Raw genomic sequence first — 18,117 nt, 5'->3', positions numbered from 1 at the left:
GATGTTAGAGCATGTTACTTGGCATTTCTTAGTTTGAGATCTTAGTTTTTGGTATGATAATTGTTTTTCTATTGAAATCTAGACATATTGGGTATTATGTTTTAAGATTCTAGATCTTCATTACTTATGAGTGGTAGTTGAAGTTCAGATTCTCCTACCTGTTTCTATTGACACCCTTGCAAAGGGGGAAATGCTTCTTATTGTTGATGGTCAGGAGCAGGAGTTTTCGGCTGTCCTGATACCACCCTGACTTGGAGGTAGAGGGATGCCTTAATGTTTCTCATCTACTTTTCACTGACACTGTGTGGACATGGCTTTGTTACACTGAATGGTGTTATGGACTTCACTAGGCCCTCTCTACTTTACCCCAGCAAGGAGAGGACTTATTACTGCTTGATGAACGTAGAAGTCCAGGATCCTCAAATGGGCTCCACAATAGCAGAGGATGTGGTTTGTTACTGCCCAGAGGAGATTTAAACTCCTGAATCCCCAATTATCCCTCTGATTCCACCCCAGCAGGTGAATTAGGAACTTCAGTATAGCTGGCAAAAGTAGTTTATACTTTCCAGTGAGCCTTCACTGGTGTGGGTGATGGAGAGGCCACAGTTTTGTTCTGTGATATTTAATTTGAGTAGAGGAGTTATTTCCTGAAAATTATCTGTCTTGCTAGGCTGCTATTTTCTCATCCTTCAGCTAAAGAGAACAGTCTTTCTTGGGACATTTTTTTCTGCATTTATTGAGATTTCCAGTTTGATATATTCTTCCAAATCCTGTCTGGGATATATAGGGGAAAAGGGAAACACATACCATTCCTTAGTTTCTGAACTCCTGGGCCAGTTTGCTATCTTTTTTCCAACTTTTCAGAAGCTTCTGGTGTTTGTTTTATATTTGTTGTCTGGGGGTTTCAGTTGTACTTAACAGGAAGAATGGATATATGAAGTACATCTCCATTTTATCAGAAGCAGTATTGTAAATTGGTATTTTTAAATGGTAAAATGTGTTGTAGGTATTAACTAATGTTAGATTTTGAGGAATTGTCATTGAAGTTAAGACTTCCATTTTTAATGTTTTCATTAGAAAACTTCTTGCTCTAAAATTTAATAATTCTTTATGCCTTCTAAATAGGGATACTTATGTTAAGACTCTTTTGTGCTTTTTAATTTTATTTCTATTACTTGTAATGCATTTAAAAATGATCCTCAATTCCATTACAATATTATAATAAAAAAAGAAAATTTAAGAAAGGATCCTCCATAATAAATTATAAAATTGAAGTGCAAATACAGTCACATCATTGTCTTGAGAACATTGCTTTTCTTCAACAATTGTACTTAATGTTTGATGTGAATTTTCATTGATAAACAACTCCCTTCTCAAGACAACCCATTTTTAAAAAGAGGATGAGCTCAAATACTAGAAAATTTTTATTACTTATTTCTTCTTTTGAGTCTTTTTCTACCCCTTCTGAGTATCTTTAGCCCTGGCCCTGGTACACTTCAGGGTCATCTTTTACCAGGACCATAGCATTCTTTTGTACTAATCTTTAATGCTTTCAAACATTTTATGCATTGCATATTTTAGTTTTTATATTACTATTGCCTTTACATTTTGGTTCAGAAAAAGTAAAAATGGTTTTTGAATTTCAATGTTTTTCTATCAAATAAATGTTTTTAGCATTTCTGGATCATAATTAAATGAAAAGACATTTCTAAGTATTTATCCCCAAATGTCTTTATTTCCTGTCTATTGTCTGTTTTTATGGATTTCAGAGAAGGGAACTAGAGATAAGACAGAAGAAAATAATGATAAGCTATGAGTCATTGCTGAAAAAAATTGGGAAGCAAAAATACAAAGCATAAAAACACAAAGCTTCAAATATAAAGCATTAAGTAACAATCAGTGATTTTTAGTTCAAAGTTAAAAAAAAGTGTTATTTACGAAATCCAAGAAGAGGCTGGAGGAGCTAAAATGTTTTTAGAAAATAATGAGTGCTACAAGCAATATTTTGTGATAACAAACATTGTGTAAAGCATTGATGGCTTACTGTTGCCTAAATTTTGTATAATCTGAGCTCAAAATTTAAGAGGATAGGGAAAAAATATTGTACTTTGAGAGCTACCAGAGGTCGTGAACAAAGCAGGTTCAACTTAGCACCATACAACATGCAGCTACACATTTGGCAGAGATATTCATATACTAATGCCAGCAATGGCTATGACTATATAGCTGCAATCCAGCCATGTGAGAAGCCCCAAAAAAGCAAAGGGCTAAAAGGTGAACTGAAGGCAATATAAGGATTATTTGGATAGATACCAGTAACAAATTTTTCTGTTTTGTAAAAATGTAAGAACAACTGGTTTTTTTTAAGTTATTATTCATTTATTCACATGTGCGTACATTATTTGGGTCATTTCTCCCTCCTGCCCCTGTCCCCACCCTCTTTCCTCCTTCCTCCTCCCTTTCAGGCAGATCTTGTTCTGCACTTTTCTCCAGTTCTGTTGAAGAGTAGAAATAAGCAATAGTAAGAAAGACATAGCATTTTTTGCTAGTTGAGATAAGGACAACTATACAGAGAGATTCCTAGCATTGCTTCCATGTACAAATGTGTTACAACCCAGGTTGATTAATCTCTAACTGATCTTTACACTGGTTCCTGATCCCCTTGTCATGTTGACCTCTGTCACTTTAAGGTTTCTGTATTAATTCCTCTGGAGTGGGGACATCAAATGCTTTCATGTTTTGGGTTTTCTATCTAACCCCGTACCTCCCGTATATGTTCTCCCCTTGTCATGTAACCCAAGTCCAACAACATTGCTGTATTTGCCCTAGATCTAAAGACTGCATATGAGTAAGAACATATGATTTTTGGTCTTCTGAGCCTGGCTAACCTCGCTCAGAATGATGTTCTCCAGTTCCATTCATTTATTTGCAAATGATAAGATTTCATTCTTCTTCATGGCTGAGTAAAATTCCATTGTGTATAAATACCACATTTTCTTGATCCATTCGTCAGTAGTGGGGCATATTGGTTGTTTCCATAACTTGGCCATTGTGAATAGTGCTGCAATAAACATGGGTGTGCAGGTGCCTCTGGAGTAACCTGTGTCACTTTCCTTTGGGTATATCCCCAGGAGTGGGATTGCTGGATCATATGGCAGATCTATGTTTAGATTTTTAAGAAGCCTCCAAATTTTTTTCCAGAGTGGTTGCACCAGCTTGCATTCCCACCAGCAGTGTACGAGGGTTCCTTTTAAGAACAGCTGTTGAGTATTTATTTATTTAGTTCCTGATATTTTTCAAAGACTTTATATATGATATCTCATTTAAATCTTCATGATAATATCACATATCTTACAGAATTTCATAAAAATATGTAAATAATTTATACAGGTTATGCAGTTTATGATAAGTAACAGAGTAGGATATGAATCCAGATCTGTTGGACTTTTTCTCATAATCTTATTTCAAGGTAGTTTACCTAACTAGGGATATGCTCTCCTTAGTAGAAATTAAAATGTTAGAGAAAGGTAGAATTGTTTTGAAATTACCTCCTATCACTTTACTCTATGTCATAGCTTTCACCTCTTACTAAATAGTGCACACACAGAGACACACATCCTATGGAAAAGAGATTATATAAATGTACAATATGTAACATTTTACAACTCATTTACTGACTCAACAATCTGTTTTATAGGCTTTTCATTAGTACATATTGGCCCACCTTTTTCTCTTTAACTGCTATAAAATAGCCCACAGTATAATTATACCTTAATTTATATGACCATGTTACACTGATGAGCACTTATGTGGTATCCAGTTTTTCATTATTAAAAGTAATGTTAGAGCAAACATCATAGTGCACAAAGAACCTTTGCACCAAGAATCAGAATTACAGAGTCATGAGATTATGTACAAGTGCTTTCTGTTACTTAATACTTTCTCATAATTATTATGAACATATCTAAATAATATCTTACATTTGAAATTTACTGTTTTATGGATTCTTACTCCCTCATGAAGTTGATTGGGTAAATATTAAATCTGGGTTTATTAGGAATCTTAGATTTTCATATTAATTGTCTTCAAAGCCTTTCCTGTAACTTGAACTGTATGTGTATGAGGAATAAAACTCCAAGGAGCACTGTTGGGAAGCAACAGAATGTTGATGATCTGAGTAGAGATTTCAGCATCTTCCTATTTCCCATTACTGTCAAACCTTAGTAGTTCTGACCACATACAAAGCTAAGAACTGAGACAACAACTAGACTACAGACAAGGCCTGGGTCTGAGGACAAACTGAAATAGATACACTCTTTTGAATATAAACCCAAATCACAGAAGTTCAAGATGACCTACCAGCCATTTAACTGTTAGAACAAAACTCAACTTTTAGAATAAAATGACAAAATCCAGTTTACAATGTATGCTCAATGTTCAATTCACAATAAACCCATAATAAACTTGAACAAACAGAAAAGCTTGTTACTCATAGCTGAGGGAATAACTAAATGATGAAAATAGAGCAATGTTTCAGATTTTTTAGACTAGGACTGAGAACTGGTATGTTTAATGTTCTACAGGAAAACACTGGATATAATAGTGGATATAAAGGATAAAGAGAGGGAATTTAAGCAAAATTTTTAAAAATGAAAATCTTAGAACTGAACAAATAAAATGTTGAAATAAGAGAATGTATTGAGTGGAATTAATCTCAGGTAACTACAACAGAAGGCAAGATTTTTTCCCAAAATTGAAGATAGCCCAGAAGTCTTTGGACAAGGTACATAGAGAAAAATAAATAAAAGAAAAAAATAAAGAAAATCTGGAGAACCTCAGTGACCTTAGGGCCATTTGAAACAATCTCATGTGTATGTAAATTTGATCTCAGAAAGAGAAGAAACAGAGAAAAAGGAAACAGGGAATTATCAGCCAAGAACTTTCCAAACTTGACTAAAAATGTACCTGTATTTATCCAGATAAACCACATCTAAGGACATTGTATCAAGTTACTGAAAACCAAATATGAAGGAAAAAATCTTAAAAGCAGACTGAATAAAGTGACATTAAGTATATAAGAATAGTGATGAGAATAATTACTGATTTTTTTTTAAAGTCAGAAACACTTGAGGCTAGTTAAAAATGCATGTTATTATTAAAGAGCTAAATGAAAGAGAAAAAACTATTGAGCAAGAATTCTGTAACTTGTAAAACATTTTGTAAAAATAGAGGTGATACTGGCATGGACCACTATACCTGCAGTCCTAGCCACTTAGAAGGTGGAGATAGGAGGATCATGAGTCAGGCCACCTTGGGCTGACGTTAGTGAAACCCTACCTCAAAAATAAGCCAGGCATAGTGGTTCTGTAGCAGGGAGGAGGACCAGAAGAGAAACAGATAGGCTGTGTTTTGATAATGAGGCAGGGGAGGGGTTGGCATAGCAGAGAGAGAAAACTTAAAGAATTGAAACATAAAGGAGGTCACATAGCACTGGGGGAATGAAATAGCCAATGAAGTCACATGCAACCATATGTGGGTTGAGCTTTGCTTTTTGCTTCTGTAACCTGCTTGCAAGGGTATATAAGGTGAGACCCCTTTGTTCTCGGGGCTCAGCCTTTGGACATAAGTCCACTGAGTCTGTGCTGGCACAATAAAACGTTGCCTCTGCTAAACTGCCTCAGTGTCCCATATCTCAGCTTGAGATTCCCCGCAACAGTTCATGACCATAATCCCAGCTACTTGGGAGGTGGAGGTAGGAGAATCACTGTCTAAGGCCAGCTAATGGCAAAAGCATGAGACCCTTATCTGAAAAACAAAGGACTGGAGGCATGGCTCAAGTGAGAGAGTAATTGCCTAACAAGTGCAAGGCCTTAAATTCAATCCTTAGTACTGCAAAAAATTAAAAATAAACATGAAACAAAAAAATTTCAAACAAACAAAAGATGGTAGACTTTGTTTGTAGTAGATTTGTACTATAAAAATGCTTTAGTTCTTGAAGCTGAAAGGAAATTATTCTGTAAAGGACTGAAAATGGAAACTATGGGTAAATGAGTATTTTTGTTTTCTTGAATTATTTAAAAGCCAATCAGTACCTTAAAATAAAAATAATGTCTTTTTGGTTTATAACACGTACAGTAGGAGATATCTCAACAATAGTTTGTTACAAGGTTCTTACATAGTATATTAATTGAAGAGAGATTGGAATATGTCAAGAATACATATTGATATTTCTATAGAAACTTTTTTAAAAATCACTTTCAATTAATCCATAACAATAGCACATGTTTACAACATTCAAAGTGATGTTTCAATCACATATCCATTGTGTAATGATCAAATCAGGTTGATTTGATTACCATGTCCATGACTTTAAACATTTGTCATCTATTTGTGGTAAAAACATTCAAAATCCTTTCATTTAACAGTAAAATATACAATGCTTTCTTATAACCGTAGTCACCCCACTGTGCAATAGAGCACCAGAACTTATTCCTTCTATCCAACTGTAACACTGTATGCACTGACCAACGTGTTCCCATTCCTCCTCCCTCCTAACTCCCCAGTGTCCAGTCACCACTATTCTGCTCTCAATTTCTTTCCTTTTTTTTTTTTTTGCTGGTGTTAGTGGAGTTTAAAATCAGTACCTCGCTCCTGCCGGACAGATGCTGTACCAGTTGGCCCATGCCACTAGCCCTTTTCTTGTTTTAGTTGTTTTTTTGCATTGGTTCTCATGTTTTTGCCTGGCGCTGGCCTTAGACTGCAATTCTCCTACCTATGCCTCCTGTATAGCTGGGATCAAAGGGATGCACCACTATATCTGGCTTGTTGATTGAGATGAGGTCTTGACAAGTTTTTGCCCAGGCTGACCTCGAACCTTCTTGATTTTCACCACATGAGTAACTGGATTATAGGCATGAACTACCACTCCCAGTGCTCTGCTCTCAGTTTCTATGAGATAAACATTTTTTATTCCATATGAGTTACATCATTATACTAAGCAAAAGAAACCAGTTACAAAAGACTGGAATCATATGATTCCATTTATGGAATAGGCAAATGTGTATAATGAGACAGTAGATTACTTGTTGCCTACTGCAAAAGGTGGGGATGGGGAAATGGGGAATAATTGCTAATGGGTACTTCAGGTTTCTTTGGAGGGTAATGAAAATGTTCTAAAACAGATTGTGGTGATGGTTGCACAAGTCTGTGAATACAATAAAAATCATCAAATTATGTACTTCAAAGGATGGATTACATTGTATGTGAATTATATCTCAGTAATGTTATTTTAAATCAAAGATGGGTGTTCTAACAGTAAGAATTTTGATATTTTTGCTTTCTTGTGCCTGGACACTATTACTTAGCAGTTTCCACTGTGCATCGCCTTGCAGTGTATCATTGTCTGGCTCAACATAAATGCTGATTTACTTGACGGCAGAGAAATAGACTACATAATTTCTTAGATCTTTTAGAACTATGTGTAGGTGTTTCAGTGAATCGCTGGATACAAGAAATGGTGCTAAAAGAACTGATGGTAAAAGAAAAACTTTAGATGAATTAAACTCACAGGATGTGATAAAGCAAAGCGTGATTCATGAAGTGGGAAGCCCTCAGAACCAGCAGAGGTTCTATAATGTGAGCAGGCAGCACTTTTGTACAGTAAAGGAAAATGAGGTTCAGAAACAGCTTGATTGGTTACAGCTCAGCATTTGCCTTGTTTGAAGCATAGTCTGATCAGTTGGCAGCCAGTGAGTGAAGCTTTACTGTGGCTGAGAGTCAGCTATTTGTTACAAAACTATACTGCTAAGTTAGGGTCTCCATTAGTTTACATACTAAGTTAGGTAGGAACACAAAGTAAGGAGGCAGCTCCAAGCCAAACTTACTTTAACACTGAGTATCTGCTTTGACAAGAAGGTATTCCATTATGGGTGCTTCACTTAGTTTCAAATCCTAAACACCACCACTTGCAAGCTGTGAGTTCTTGATCAAATTATTCTTTGATCATCAGTCTCTTCACACAAAAACTAGGACAATAATACCCACATCTTAAGGTATTGTGAGAATTTAATTATATGTAGAAAACTCTCAGCACAGCATCTAACATATAATAAAGCATCTAATATGTAATAAAGCATCTAACATGTAATAAATGTTGAATATTTATATAATTACTATTTATATTTATTACCATTATTTACAATGAACAGTTTCTAATCCAGTGTGTTCCTCTTCAAAGTAGTCAGAATAGCCCTTCTAGCTGTTTACTATTTATTTTCACAAGACCTATTTATGCATACTATTCTTTTAATAGGTACAACACAAGAGATATGATGCAATTCTTAAGCGTTTGCATTGTCAGGTGAACAAGCTTCAATCAAATAGAAGACAGTGGCAATGGACCATTCAACAATTGGAAAAAAATGCAGCTGAACTAAGGAAATACATTGGAATGAAAGAATAACATTGCCACAAAGCAATGCCAACACAAATTATGAGAGACTATTTAAAAAATTCTTTGGATTCTTAACCACCCATATCAGAGGCTTGTCTTGATGACAGATGTATTTTCTCTTTTCTGAATTGGTTACCTATTAAAGTACCTTCTAATCCTATAATAGATAGCACTAAGTAGATAATAGCGATGTTTACAGGGGGATAATGGAAGAGTCTTATGAATATTTAAATGTGTAGGATGTATTATACTCATGAATGACTGCTTATAAGAATGTTGTATTCACCACCCTACCAAGTAAAAATTTAAAAGAAAAGAAACAATTCAATGATTTAAATTGAGATATTTAAAATTGTTGTCTGTTTCAAACTTTTTATTAAATTTTGCTGTTTTTTACAGCTTCCTTCATGGTAGCCACTAAATATCCAGATTCACAATAATTTTGTTACATGTATAATGCTTCAAATATTTCACTCAGTTTTCTCTTTTACCCAGGAGATAGAAATAATTTTCCTTTGTTATTAAATAACAGAGTGTTACAACGGATAAAATTTTTTTTCACGTTTCTGTCTATAAATTGTTTATTCCTATTTTGTGAGTAAAGTTATAACATCATATAAGGAAAACATTCACTCAAGCTCTTAAAAGAAACACTAACCTGCAGAGACCAGCATATATTTTTTCTCAATGAAAGGCAAATGTTATGTTCCTGGCAATAAACCAAATGTTAACTTGTCCTTTTAAAGATAAAAGTGCTCTCTTTCATGGCTCCATTGAGTTAAATATTTAGAAGGACAACAAAATGTTAATTATTGAAAATATAGTTTTTAAGTGTTCACTTGCAGGATTAAATTTTTCAAAGAAAAAAACACCAAAAAGATATTTCAAATTCATTTCCTCCTCACTTTCTATGTGTCTGAGATTCAGCAAGAATGTAGTTGATATAAAACCTGATATTAATAATCTCATTATGTCTGACATTAATAGTCTTAACATGGCTTAGCATGACTTAATATGGTTAACACTTCAAATGGCTTATCCTGTAACATAATCAGCTTTAGTGCATGACTCAGAAACACAGCTATGACACACACAAATGAAAATGGTTAAACTTACAGAGTGTGGGGAACACCCACTATGCTCAGCTACAGGCACGATTGACCAGCTGCTGAGCATATAGATGCATTTTAGCATAACTTACATATTTAAAAGTTCTTATAATTATACTTCATAATTTTGGCCATAGCTTATTAAATTCTATTTTTCTAACCTCTTTTGAAGTTTATAATGGGATTCAAAATATTTTACATAATCACTAACATCTTGAGTTATTGTTTCAGGAAAATCCAGTATGAAAGAACTAACTGTTACATGTGGCAGGTACTGCCATAAAAAGAGGAAGACAGATACAGGATTTATTGGGGAGTTGCTGACAGAAGTATAGTCAAGAGTGGCGGCAAGACCAGTGGATCCCCACAACTTCGGTCAGAAGGAGGGGACTTTAAAAAGGGGTTTTTAAAAAAGTGGTTTTCATCCAAGCCATCAGGTTTTACCTGAAGCTAACATCAAAGACATCAGGCATATTCCGAGTGCTGACAGCGCCAAATGCTAGTTAGTTCATCTGTAGTGTGCTGGGAAATTATGCCAGGCAAGGTTGCAGAATGAGCCAGGGGTTAGCAGAGGCAATCATGGTGGTTACTACTTAAAAATGTGGCTGCAGTCAGATCAAGCTGGGTCCCTACAGGGGACACATTCAAAACATATCCAAATCATGACCTGGTCTTTCTCCCACAGACTTCTGCTTAAAACTCTGTAACTTTGGGGTAACATAATTCTCTTTTTCCTCACTTTCTTCTCCATAGAGGTGGTCTAAGTTCCCTTAAATTGTTTTGTCCTCAGGAGTAGGGCTCTGGTCCAAGTGCCATTCTCTGACTTCACTGTTCTCTGCAGAAATATAATCCATTCTTCTTGCTTTTAAGCATCTTATGACTGTGCTGTCACTGTGATTGCTTTCTTTAGTCAATGTAGTCAGCTTCCTTATCCAATCACAAAGCCACTCCTGATACTATTTAATTCTCTCTGTATGCTGGCAAAGTTTCATCTCTTTGAGACTTGTCATTCTATCCATGCATTCTTCCCTACACATTTCTGGTATAAACTGAGTCTTCGATGGTTTTCTGTTCTCTGAGACACTCAGCAAGTTTTTTATCTCTCAAAATATTAAGTCTTCTAAAATCTATGATTTCAAGATAGTGTTTTTACCCTAGACATTAAAAATCCTAATATGAAAGCTCAAAACTGGCTAATGAATTCTTTTCTTTTTCTTTCTTTTTTTAAGGCACTGGGGGTTGAATGCAGGACCTGTGCTTGCTAGACAGGTGCCCTACCACTTAAGCCATGCCCCTGGCCCCAGCAATGAGTTCTTAATTCTCAGCAGTATCTGTCCTGCTCCTGGCCTGCGAGGTGCTGTTACCTAAATGGTCAGGAACATGTAACTAATGCAAGGAAGCAGAGGAAGGAAAGCAACTGTAGCTAACACTTCAGAATTTTAGCTTGCTACATATGCAGTCTTTGGGCAAATTAAAGTTGGCCAATATAAATACATTGATAACTACTTTAAGCCTTATTTTAATAACCCTGAAAAGCACCAGAGTGTACATATTAAAGCCAGTCACGCCAGCCATCATGGACACTTTCATGACCAATATCAGTGATTTCTACATGTTTTTAGGTCATGTCTCTTCCAGTCAATTGATTAATCATGCTATTTTCCAAAACACTACAGACAGGAAGTAACAATGGTAAACAACAGTAATATGCTTGGTAAATATGCTATGCTCTATTTGGCAAATTATATACATTATTTGATTTAATTCTCAAAATAATAGTTTATGTATTATTATTCTTGATTTACAGGGGGATAAGCTGAAGCTTAGACAGCGGGTTTATAACTTGCCTAAGATCTAATCACATAATCACATAATCAGGGGCAGAGTTGAAGTTCAAAGCTCTATTTTAGCTATGTGACACTATAAGAAAATGATTTTAAGGGTAAATTTCAACTTTACTGTAAACAAGCAATAATTTATTTATATATTCAATCTATAATTTTCATAGATTATAAGGTATAAAATGGATGATTTAGCCTAAGAGAAATTTTATGAGTAAAAATAAATAGCAATGAAATACATAGGTAATACTACATGAGGGTCAGTGTCTAAAAAAATTTTGGTTAAGGAAAATGGAATTCCATTTATGAAATCTGCTTTGGAATTTTTAAAGTTCACATAGGAGATTGCAATTGAAACTCTAAGTTCCTTATCACACTGAATTCACTCTTCATCCGTAACATTGTTAAAGGGCTATATTGATACTATAGTGATTTGGGGCTGTTGGAAGTGACAGCCCATGATTCAGAAAAATATGTGGTTTTGACTTTCTAGCTGCTCGTATTTTCACTGTTATAAATATTTTATTTTCCATTAACTAAGCTAATGGTTACGAAAGCTAATGATCAGAAGCTAAAAGTTATGCTCCTATCACAAATAACCTATGTTATGTGAAATTATAATGGATTTCTGAGGGTAATGTTTTTGTTTCCTTTGCTGATAAATTTGGCAATGTAAGGAACAGGTCTTTCACATCACATTAGCTATCATGCAATACTTTCTCTAGAATGCTACTGAACTATGACCAAAACCAAGAAAAATAAATTGATACAAATACTATTTGCAGAATAGATTTATTAAACACATAACTAAGAACAGAATGCTCTAAATTGCTTTTTCTTTTCTGCAATGTTCCAGTTAAACGATGGCTGTGAGCTCCAGACCTTTAGAAAAATAAAAATAGCATATGATTTGGTAATGACAGGGTTGCTGCTTACATAATCCAGTGAAGACAGATAGGAAGTAATGAGACTTCAACCTCTTAATTAATGAGATGATGTATTCCAAAAGCAAAACCAGAGTTCATGTAATAAATAGTTTTAAAAGACTTCTTACCCAGAAAGCTCTGACATAAAAATCATATTAAAATTGGAATAACACACTTAAATTACAGAAATTTGCCTGCATTGCTCAATCACATAGCACAAGATAATTTAGAGGCAGTGATAATACAATGCCAGTCTAAGATAAATTTTCAAGTATTCTTCCAAAGTAATAAGTCAAGACACAGCAATCACTTCATCTGCTATTGTTACTCCTGTATTACTTTATGCAGAATAGACATATGTAATCCCTAAAAAGAAGTCTCCTTAAGGTGCTTTCATAACTGTTTCTCCCTGAGTCCATATCCCTTCTTTGTGTATATGACATGGAAAAAATAACAAGCCTATAATTTGCAATAGTGTTTTGCCTTCCATGACCTAGTATTAAGTAACTCATGCACAGATCTAGCCAGATGTCAATACATCTACACGGCTGAAAATACCACATGATTTTCTCTTTACCGAGCTTTTCCACAGAGACAATGCACAGCCATTCTCAAATCTTTCACTCCTTAAAATTTTAATCTGTGGCTCATACAGATTTATATAAAACACAAATCGCAGAAAGGTCCGTCCTTTTTCTAAACTTTCATTAATTTATTCATCTTCTAAGCCTTTCAGTCAATCTGTGAATGTAGTTACCTAATGCAGTTTCTAATTAATATAATCCGTTCATGTCTCTTTTGTGTATTTCAATGCAAATAATACCATTTCCTTATTCAAACCTTACCTTTTTCTGCCCCTGAACAGCCATAAATTGCATAGTCTGTAGGCTCCAATTGTCATTTTTGTAACTCCAAAGCTTAATCCAGTGGCCTAAAAGCTAGACCTTGCAACATTGAAACCATTTCTTCATTTTTAACTGGCTAATACAAGAGGGTCTATCTTTTCTTTGAAATGCTTCACAAAGAAAGCCTGTCCCTGAAACATTGTGCAACAGACATAGTCAGCACTCTGCCCAGATCCTACCAGATCTTTTTTAATCCTTTCTGAGCATCCCTTTCCCACCTGAAGCAAGCTTTCACCTCCCATTGCTCTTAGCTAAGACTTTCTTTGAGAGATTTGTAAATCCCTCAAAAGGACTTTACCTGATACTGCAGCCTTGCCTTCCTTCTTTATCTCTTACCAGTTTTGCTTTCTCCTGAGAAAACTTCCATAACAAATCACTTACTTGAGAATCTTCATCTCAGAGTCAACTTCAGGGAATCCCAACCTAAGTCATCTTACAAAAATAATCCCACCTTGAAATTTTTATTTTCAAAGTTGTGACTATTATTCTGCTCCTGTTTCTTCCTCACCCCATTTCCACATGTAGCACACAAACATTTAGCCTCTTTCAAATCTGATCACTGTTCCTCTTCCATTTTGTGTAATTTTGATATGATTTATTTGCTTTAAATTTTGCAAGCCAAAGGCACAAATTTTATTACATGTATTTAGTACACCAATAAAAGTACACTATTAGCTTTCAAAATAAGTAGTCACTATTTTGTATTATTAATCTTTTTGACATTAATGTCCTTAGGAACTACTGTGTTGCTATAAATAATAAATTTAATAAATAATCTTGATTCTGAAACTCTAAGGTAAAAGCTTCGAATATTTTTCCAGCTATGTTGAGATCATATGATTTTAAACAGATTTATTAGAAGATGCATAACCAGACAGACAATAATTTGGGAGAAATATCTTGGCTGCCTTCATTCCAACTAGATAACAAAGACAGGGACAGAGACCTGACTAAATCAAGTGTATCCAGAGCCCCTATTTCCTGATGCAATCATCCTGCTTCTCTCAAATTATTGTTTCCTATCTTTTCTTGTTTTAAAATTAGCAGTTCTCCCTGCTAGTCATTCATTATTCCATCCACGGCTCAAGAACACTAGAGTAACAGTCTGATGCAGACTGAGAACAATTAACTCAGAAAATTATGGGACAGAACTTTGTAAACCACCAGTCATAGCTTTTGCCATCATAATAACAGAAAAATTACAGTGACTTTTAAAGTATAATTGTCACCAAAACCAAAATATCTTCCTGATGTTTTTATTATATCAAAACTCAACATTAGTAATAATTTATTAAACAAGCAATTATTACTGTTGTAAAAATCTTTTTATCTTAGGCTAAGTCAATATAGCCATCTTTCCCTTGACCTTAAAACATTTGTATACATTCATGTTTGTAGTCCTCAAAACTTGTAGTTTATAAATAAATAATTTTAAATACCTACAAAAATATTACAAACTTAAAAAGGTGAAGGACAGCAATATGATTAAGACTTTAATATAAATTTTTATTATATAGTGTAAAATGGAAGCTGACTAATTAGGGACCCAGACAGGGAAGTGATTGGTGAAGAACCTTAAGCAATTTTTCTGTGTTAGAGAAGTGCAATAATAGTATGTCATGATTCTTTCCATCCTGGAGATCAACTTCACAAGACAAACATACTCAAATACAATGTAAAACCTACTGTAACAGTTACATAACCAAGTTCTTATTTTATTTTGGAAACATGAAATAAGTAACAATGAATTCCAACTGGGAGAATGTGATTACAAGAAGTGACTTTTGAAGTTTGCTTTAAAGCAAGTATAAGTTCTTATAAAGAGTTCCACTCATTAGAGTCCAAAAGTTGCTATTTTATTCCCCTTTGTATCTCCACCAGCTGGCAGACACCTGACACATAATAGGTGCTATGATGTTTATTGAATGAATTGGTGAATAAGATAACCAACCGATCAGTAGATCATTCAACCATTATTCTTGTTATTAAAATCTCCCAATATTCCTATCTGAAGCCTCCCTCACTCTAATTTTGTTAATACTCTTTGTTCAAGTAAACTCTGAGGAAAACAATGACTATACAACACCTCTTCTAAAAAGAAAGAAAGGAAAACTCCAAGAGCACAAAATCCATTTCATTAGTAAGTAGTAAATACTTAAAAATGTGTCAATAACCTGCCTGTCCACTCTCATTTTTCCCATTCTATCTAACAAGCCCCACATTTCAGCCAAAACAAAGTTCTAACTCTTCTGTAAGCATGTGCTTTACAGAACTTCAGCCTGAATTTCTCTCTCCTATATCCAGGCGAAAACTCCAACTTGGTCTTCATGATGAAGTTCAATAATTAAAGGTGGGAACTGGAGGTATGACTCAAGCGTGCCTGCTTTGCAGTTGTGAAGCCCTGAGTTCAAAACCCAAGTCCCACAAAAAATAATTAAAGCTGAATTACCACTTAATATACCTCAAATTTTCTGCAATGCCACAGCTTAAAGAGTACTGAGAAATCTGATTTCTAAATAAAAATATTGTCTTATAACCTACAGAATTTATGTAGTATTTCTTGTTTAGAAGAGATTAAATAATTTTAAGTTTTTAAATATTGGCTTCATGGATATTCAGGAATTTGATTGACATAAGATGATACCAAATAACATATAATTCATTTATCATTTATAAAAGAACATGAGGCTGGGAGTGTAGCTCAGTGACAGAGCATTTGATTAACATGATGAGCCCTGGGTTCAATCCCCAGCACCACAAAAAAATTGTATAAGAATATGAAAACTAGTGTTTCCTTTCTACTTCCAAAATTACTTTTATCATTTTAAACCAAAATGCATGAACATTTGCAACATCAAAGATTTCTTTCAAATGCTTTCTGGAAAATAATACCTCCAGTTAGCTCTAATGAGAATAGAGATGTTTAACAAGCCAAAAAAGTATTCTTTTGTGTTTTTTCATTATAAACACTTTGAACCACATTTTTATATAGTGAAAAATTATGTAAAATGTTCTGTCCTTTAAAACAAAAAGCTCTAATAAGCGCCATGAAAGTATAGCTAAACAAATGAGAATAAAAGGAAATGTCTTATTAAAAATGGAAATTACAGAATTTTTTTCTAAATATATGAACTAGTCATAATTTTAATGAATATTTATAATGATCTTAGGCAGTTTCACTTTGCTTTATTGTTTCTGTATGGTTAGGAATGATTATGGAATTTAACCATAATTCTAATATAGTTTTTCCAAATGGCATGTTCTATATATTTTCTAATTGCATCTGTAGCAAAATCATTTTCAGGGGACCAGCTTTCTCTGTCTATTATATTATTTTGCACTACTGAAAATAACCTCAATTTCTATGACTCTCATATATTCTTTACTTTTTTCCTACAATTACCATATTCAATTAGTTGATGGCACAGGTTTTAAGTACTTTGAGTTTCAGCATCAGAGGTATCCTTAGCCATGCTTATTGGACTGTAGAGATTGCTAATTTTCTTATACAAAAGGGAGTTTTGAGCTTTCACTGGGATGTTTCCCAGATGCCTTAATTTTCAGATGCACTTTAGCACAATTATGGGTGCTTTAAGCACTGATATTTGAGAAATAATATACACTGCAAAATGGAAAAGCAACGAGTAACCAATGTGTAAGTAAGCAACCATGATAACATGATCCAATATCCCATATACAAAGAAGACAATGTGTATTATGTATATTAACTATGCAATTGAATGCATCATAATTTAGGCAAGTAAGTTAAAGAATATCAAAGTCCCGAAATTGTATGCATTCACTGAACCTGAATTTAAAATACAGCTCTATTAATATGGTGGGAGGTCTGGGTTTTGAACCTGTTCCTTCTTGTTTTTTCCCCTACCATAGCAAACAATTCTTATTTGATTTCAGATTCATTATTTCATTGTTTTGTTTTAAATATAAAAGTTGTATGGTATTATATCCTTTATGAGATTAAAAAGTATCATCCTATTCACTTTTTTAACTTTGTTTCTAGTATTTGACTTTTGTTTTGCTGAATATATCCTGGAGATAGTTCCCTAGTAGTCCATAGAGATATCCCAAATTTCTTTTTTTATAGCTACATAGCTTTCCATGGCTTATTCCATGGGGATTGAACAAAGGGCCTCATGCTTGAAGGCAGGTGTTCTACCACTTGAGCCATGCCCCTAGTCCCTTATTCAACTTTTAATAGATTTTTTTGGTTGCTTCTGATTTTTTGATATAACAAGTAGTGCCCCCTTATGCTACTCTTTCCAGACTTGTTAAATCTTTTAATGTGTAAATTGAATCAATGTTTTTTTCTTCTCAAGTTTTAGAGACTTTTTATGTGTGAGCAATAATAATATTTTGGTTTTTATTATGGAAAAATATAAATAACATGAAATTTAACAATAATTACTCCTCTCTCTGGAAACCAGAGGGACACATTTTACTTTGTGTCCCTATGAAGAGGCTATTCTAGGGGTGCCATATAAATACAACCACATAATGTTTGCCCCTTTGTGTCTGCTTATTTCACTTAGCACAGTGTCATCAAGGTTTATGCATGTGTCAGAATTTCCTTCCTTTTCAATGCTGGGTAATATTCCATTTTACGTATCCATTCACCTATCAATGGATGCTTGGGTTACGTCTGTGTTTTAGCTATTGTGCATAATGGTGCTTTGAACATATGTACAGGTATGTGTTTGAGTCCTTGCTTTCATTTCTTTTCTTTTTTCATTTTATTTTTTTTTCTTTCTTTCCTTCTTTCTTCTTTTCTTTCTTTCCTTTCTTATATATACTGCTAAGGTTTGCCAATGTTCCCCAAAATTCATGTGTTGGAAACTCAATCCCCAGTAAACCAGTTGGGGCCTA

General features: G+C 34.2%; 1 protein-coding gene across 3 annotated transcripts in view; it reads left to right on the top strand.

Annotated features, from left to right (window-relative positions):
* Ccdc122 (coiled-coil domain containing 122) overlaps positions 1–18,117 on the top strand; it is a 71,983-nt gene that overhangs the window by 26,454 nt on the left and 27,412 nt on the right. For 2 of the 3 annotated variants that reach the window (XM_074043347.1, XM_074043348.1), the window contains one exon: positions 8,312–11,525. The exons of the other annotated variant lie outside the window; for it this stretch is intronic. In XM_074043347.1, the coding sequence (XP_073899448.1) occupies positions 8,312–8,461 (150 nt within the window). In that variant the 3' untranslated portion in view covers positions 8,462–11,525. Of the gene's footprint in view, positions 1–8,311; positions 11,526–18,117 lie in introns of those variants that run through there. 3 annotated transcript variants of the gene reach the window in all.

This window comes from Castor canadensis, chromosome 10, assembly GCF_047511655.1.
Source record: "Castor canadensis chromosome 10, mCasCan1.hap1v2, whole genome shotgun sequence".
NCBI lineage: Eukaryota > Metazoa > Chordata > Mammalia > Rodentia > Castoridae > Castor > Castor canadensis.
Note: the sequence above shows the minus strand (reverse complement) of the source record. Positions and strands in the feature narration are given on the sequence as shown.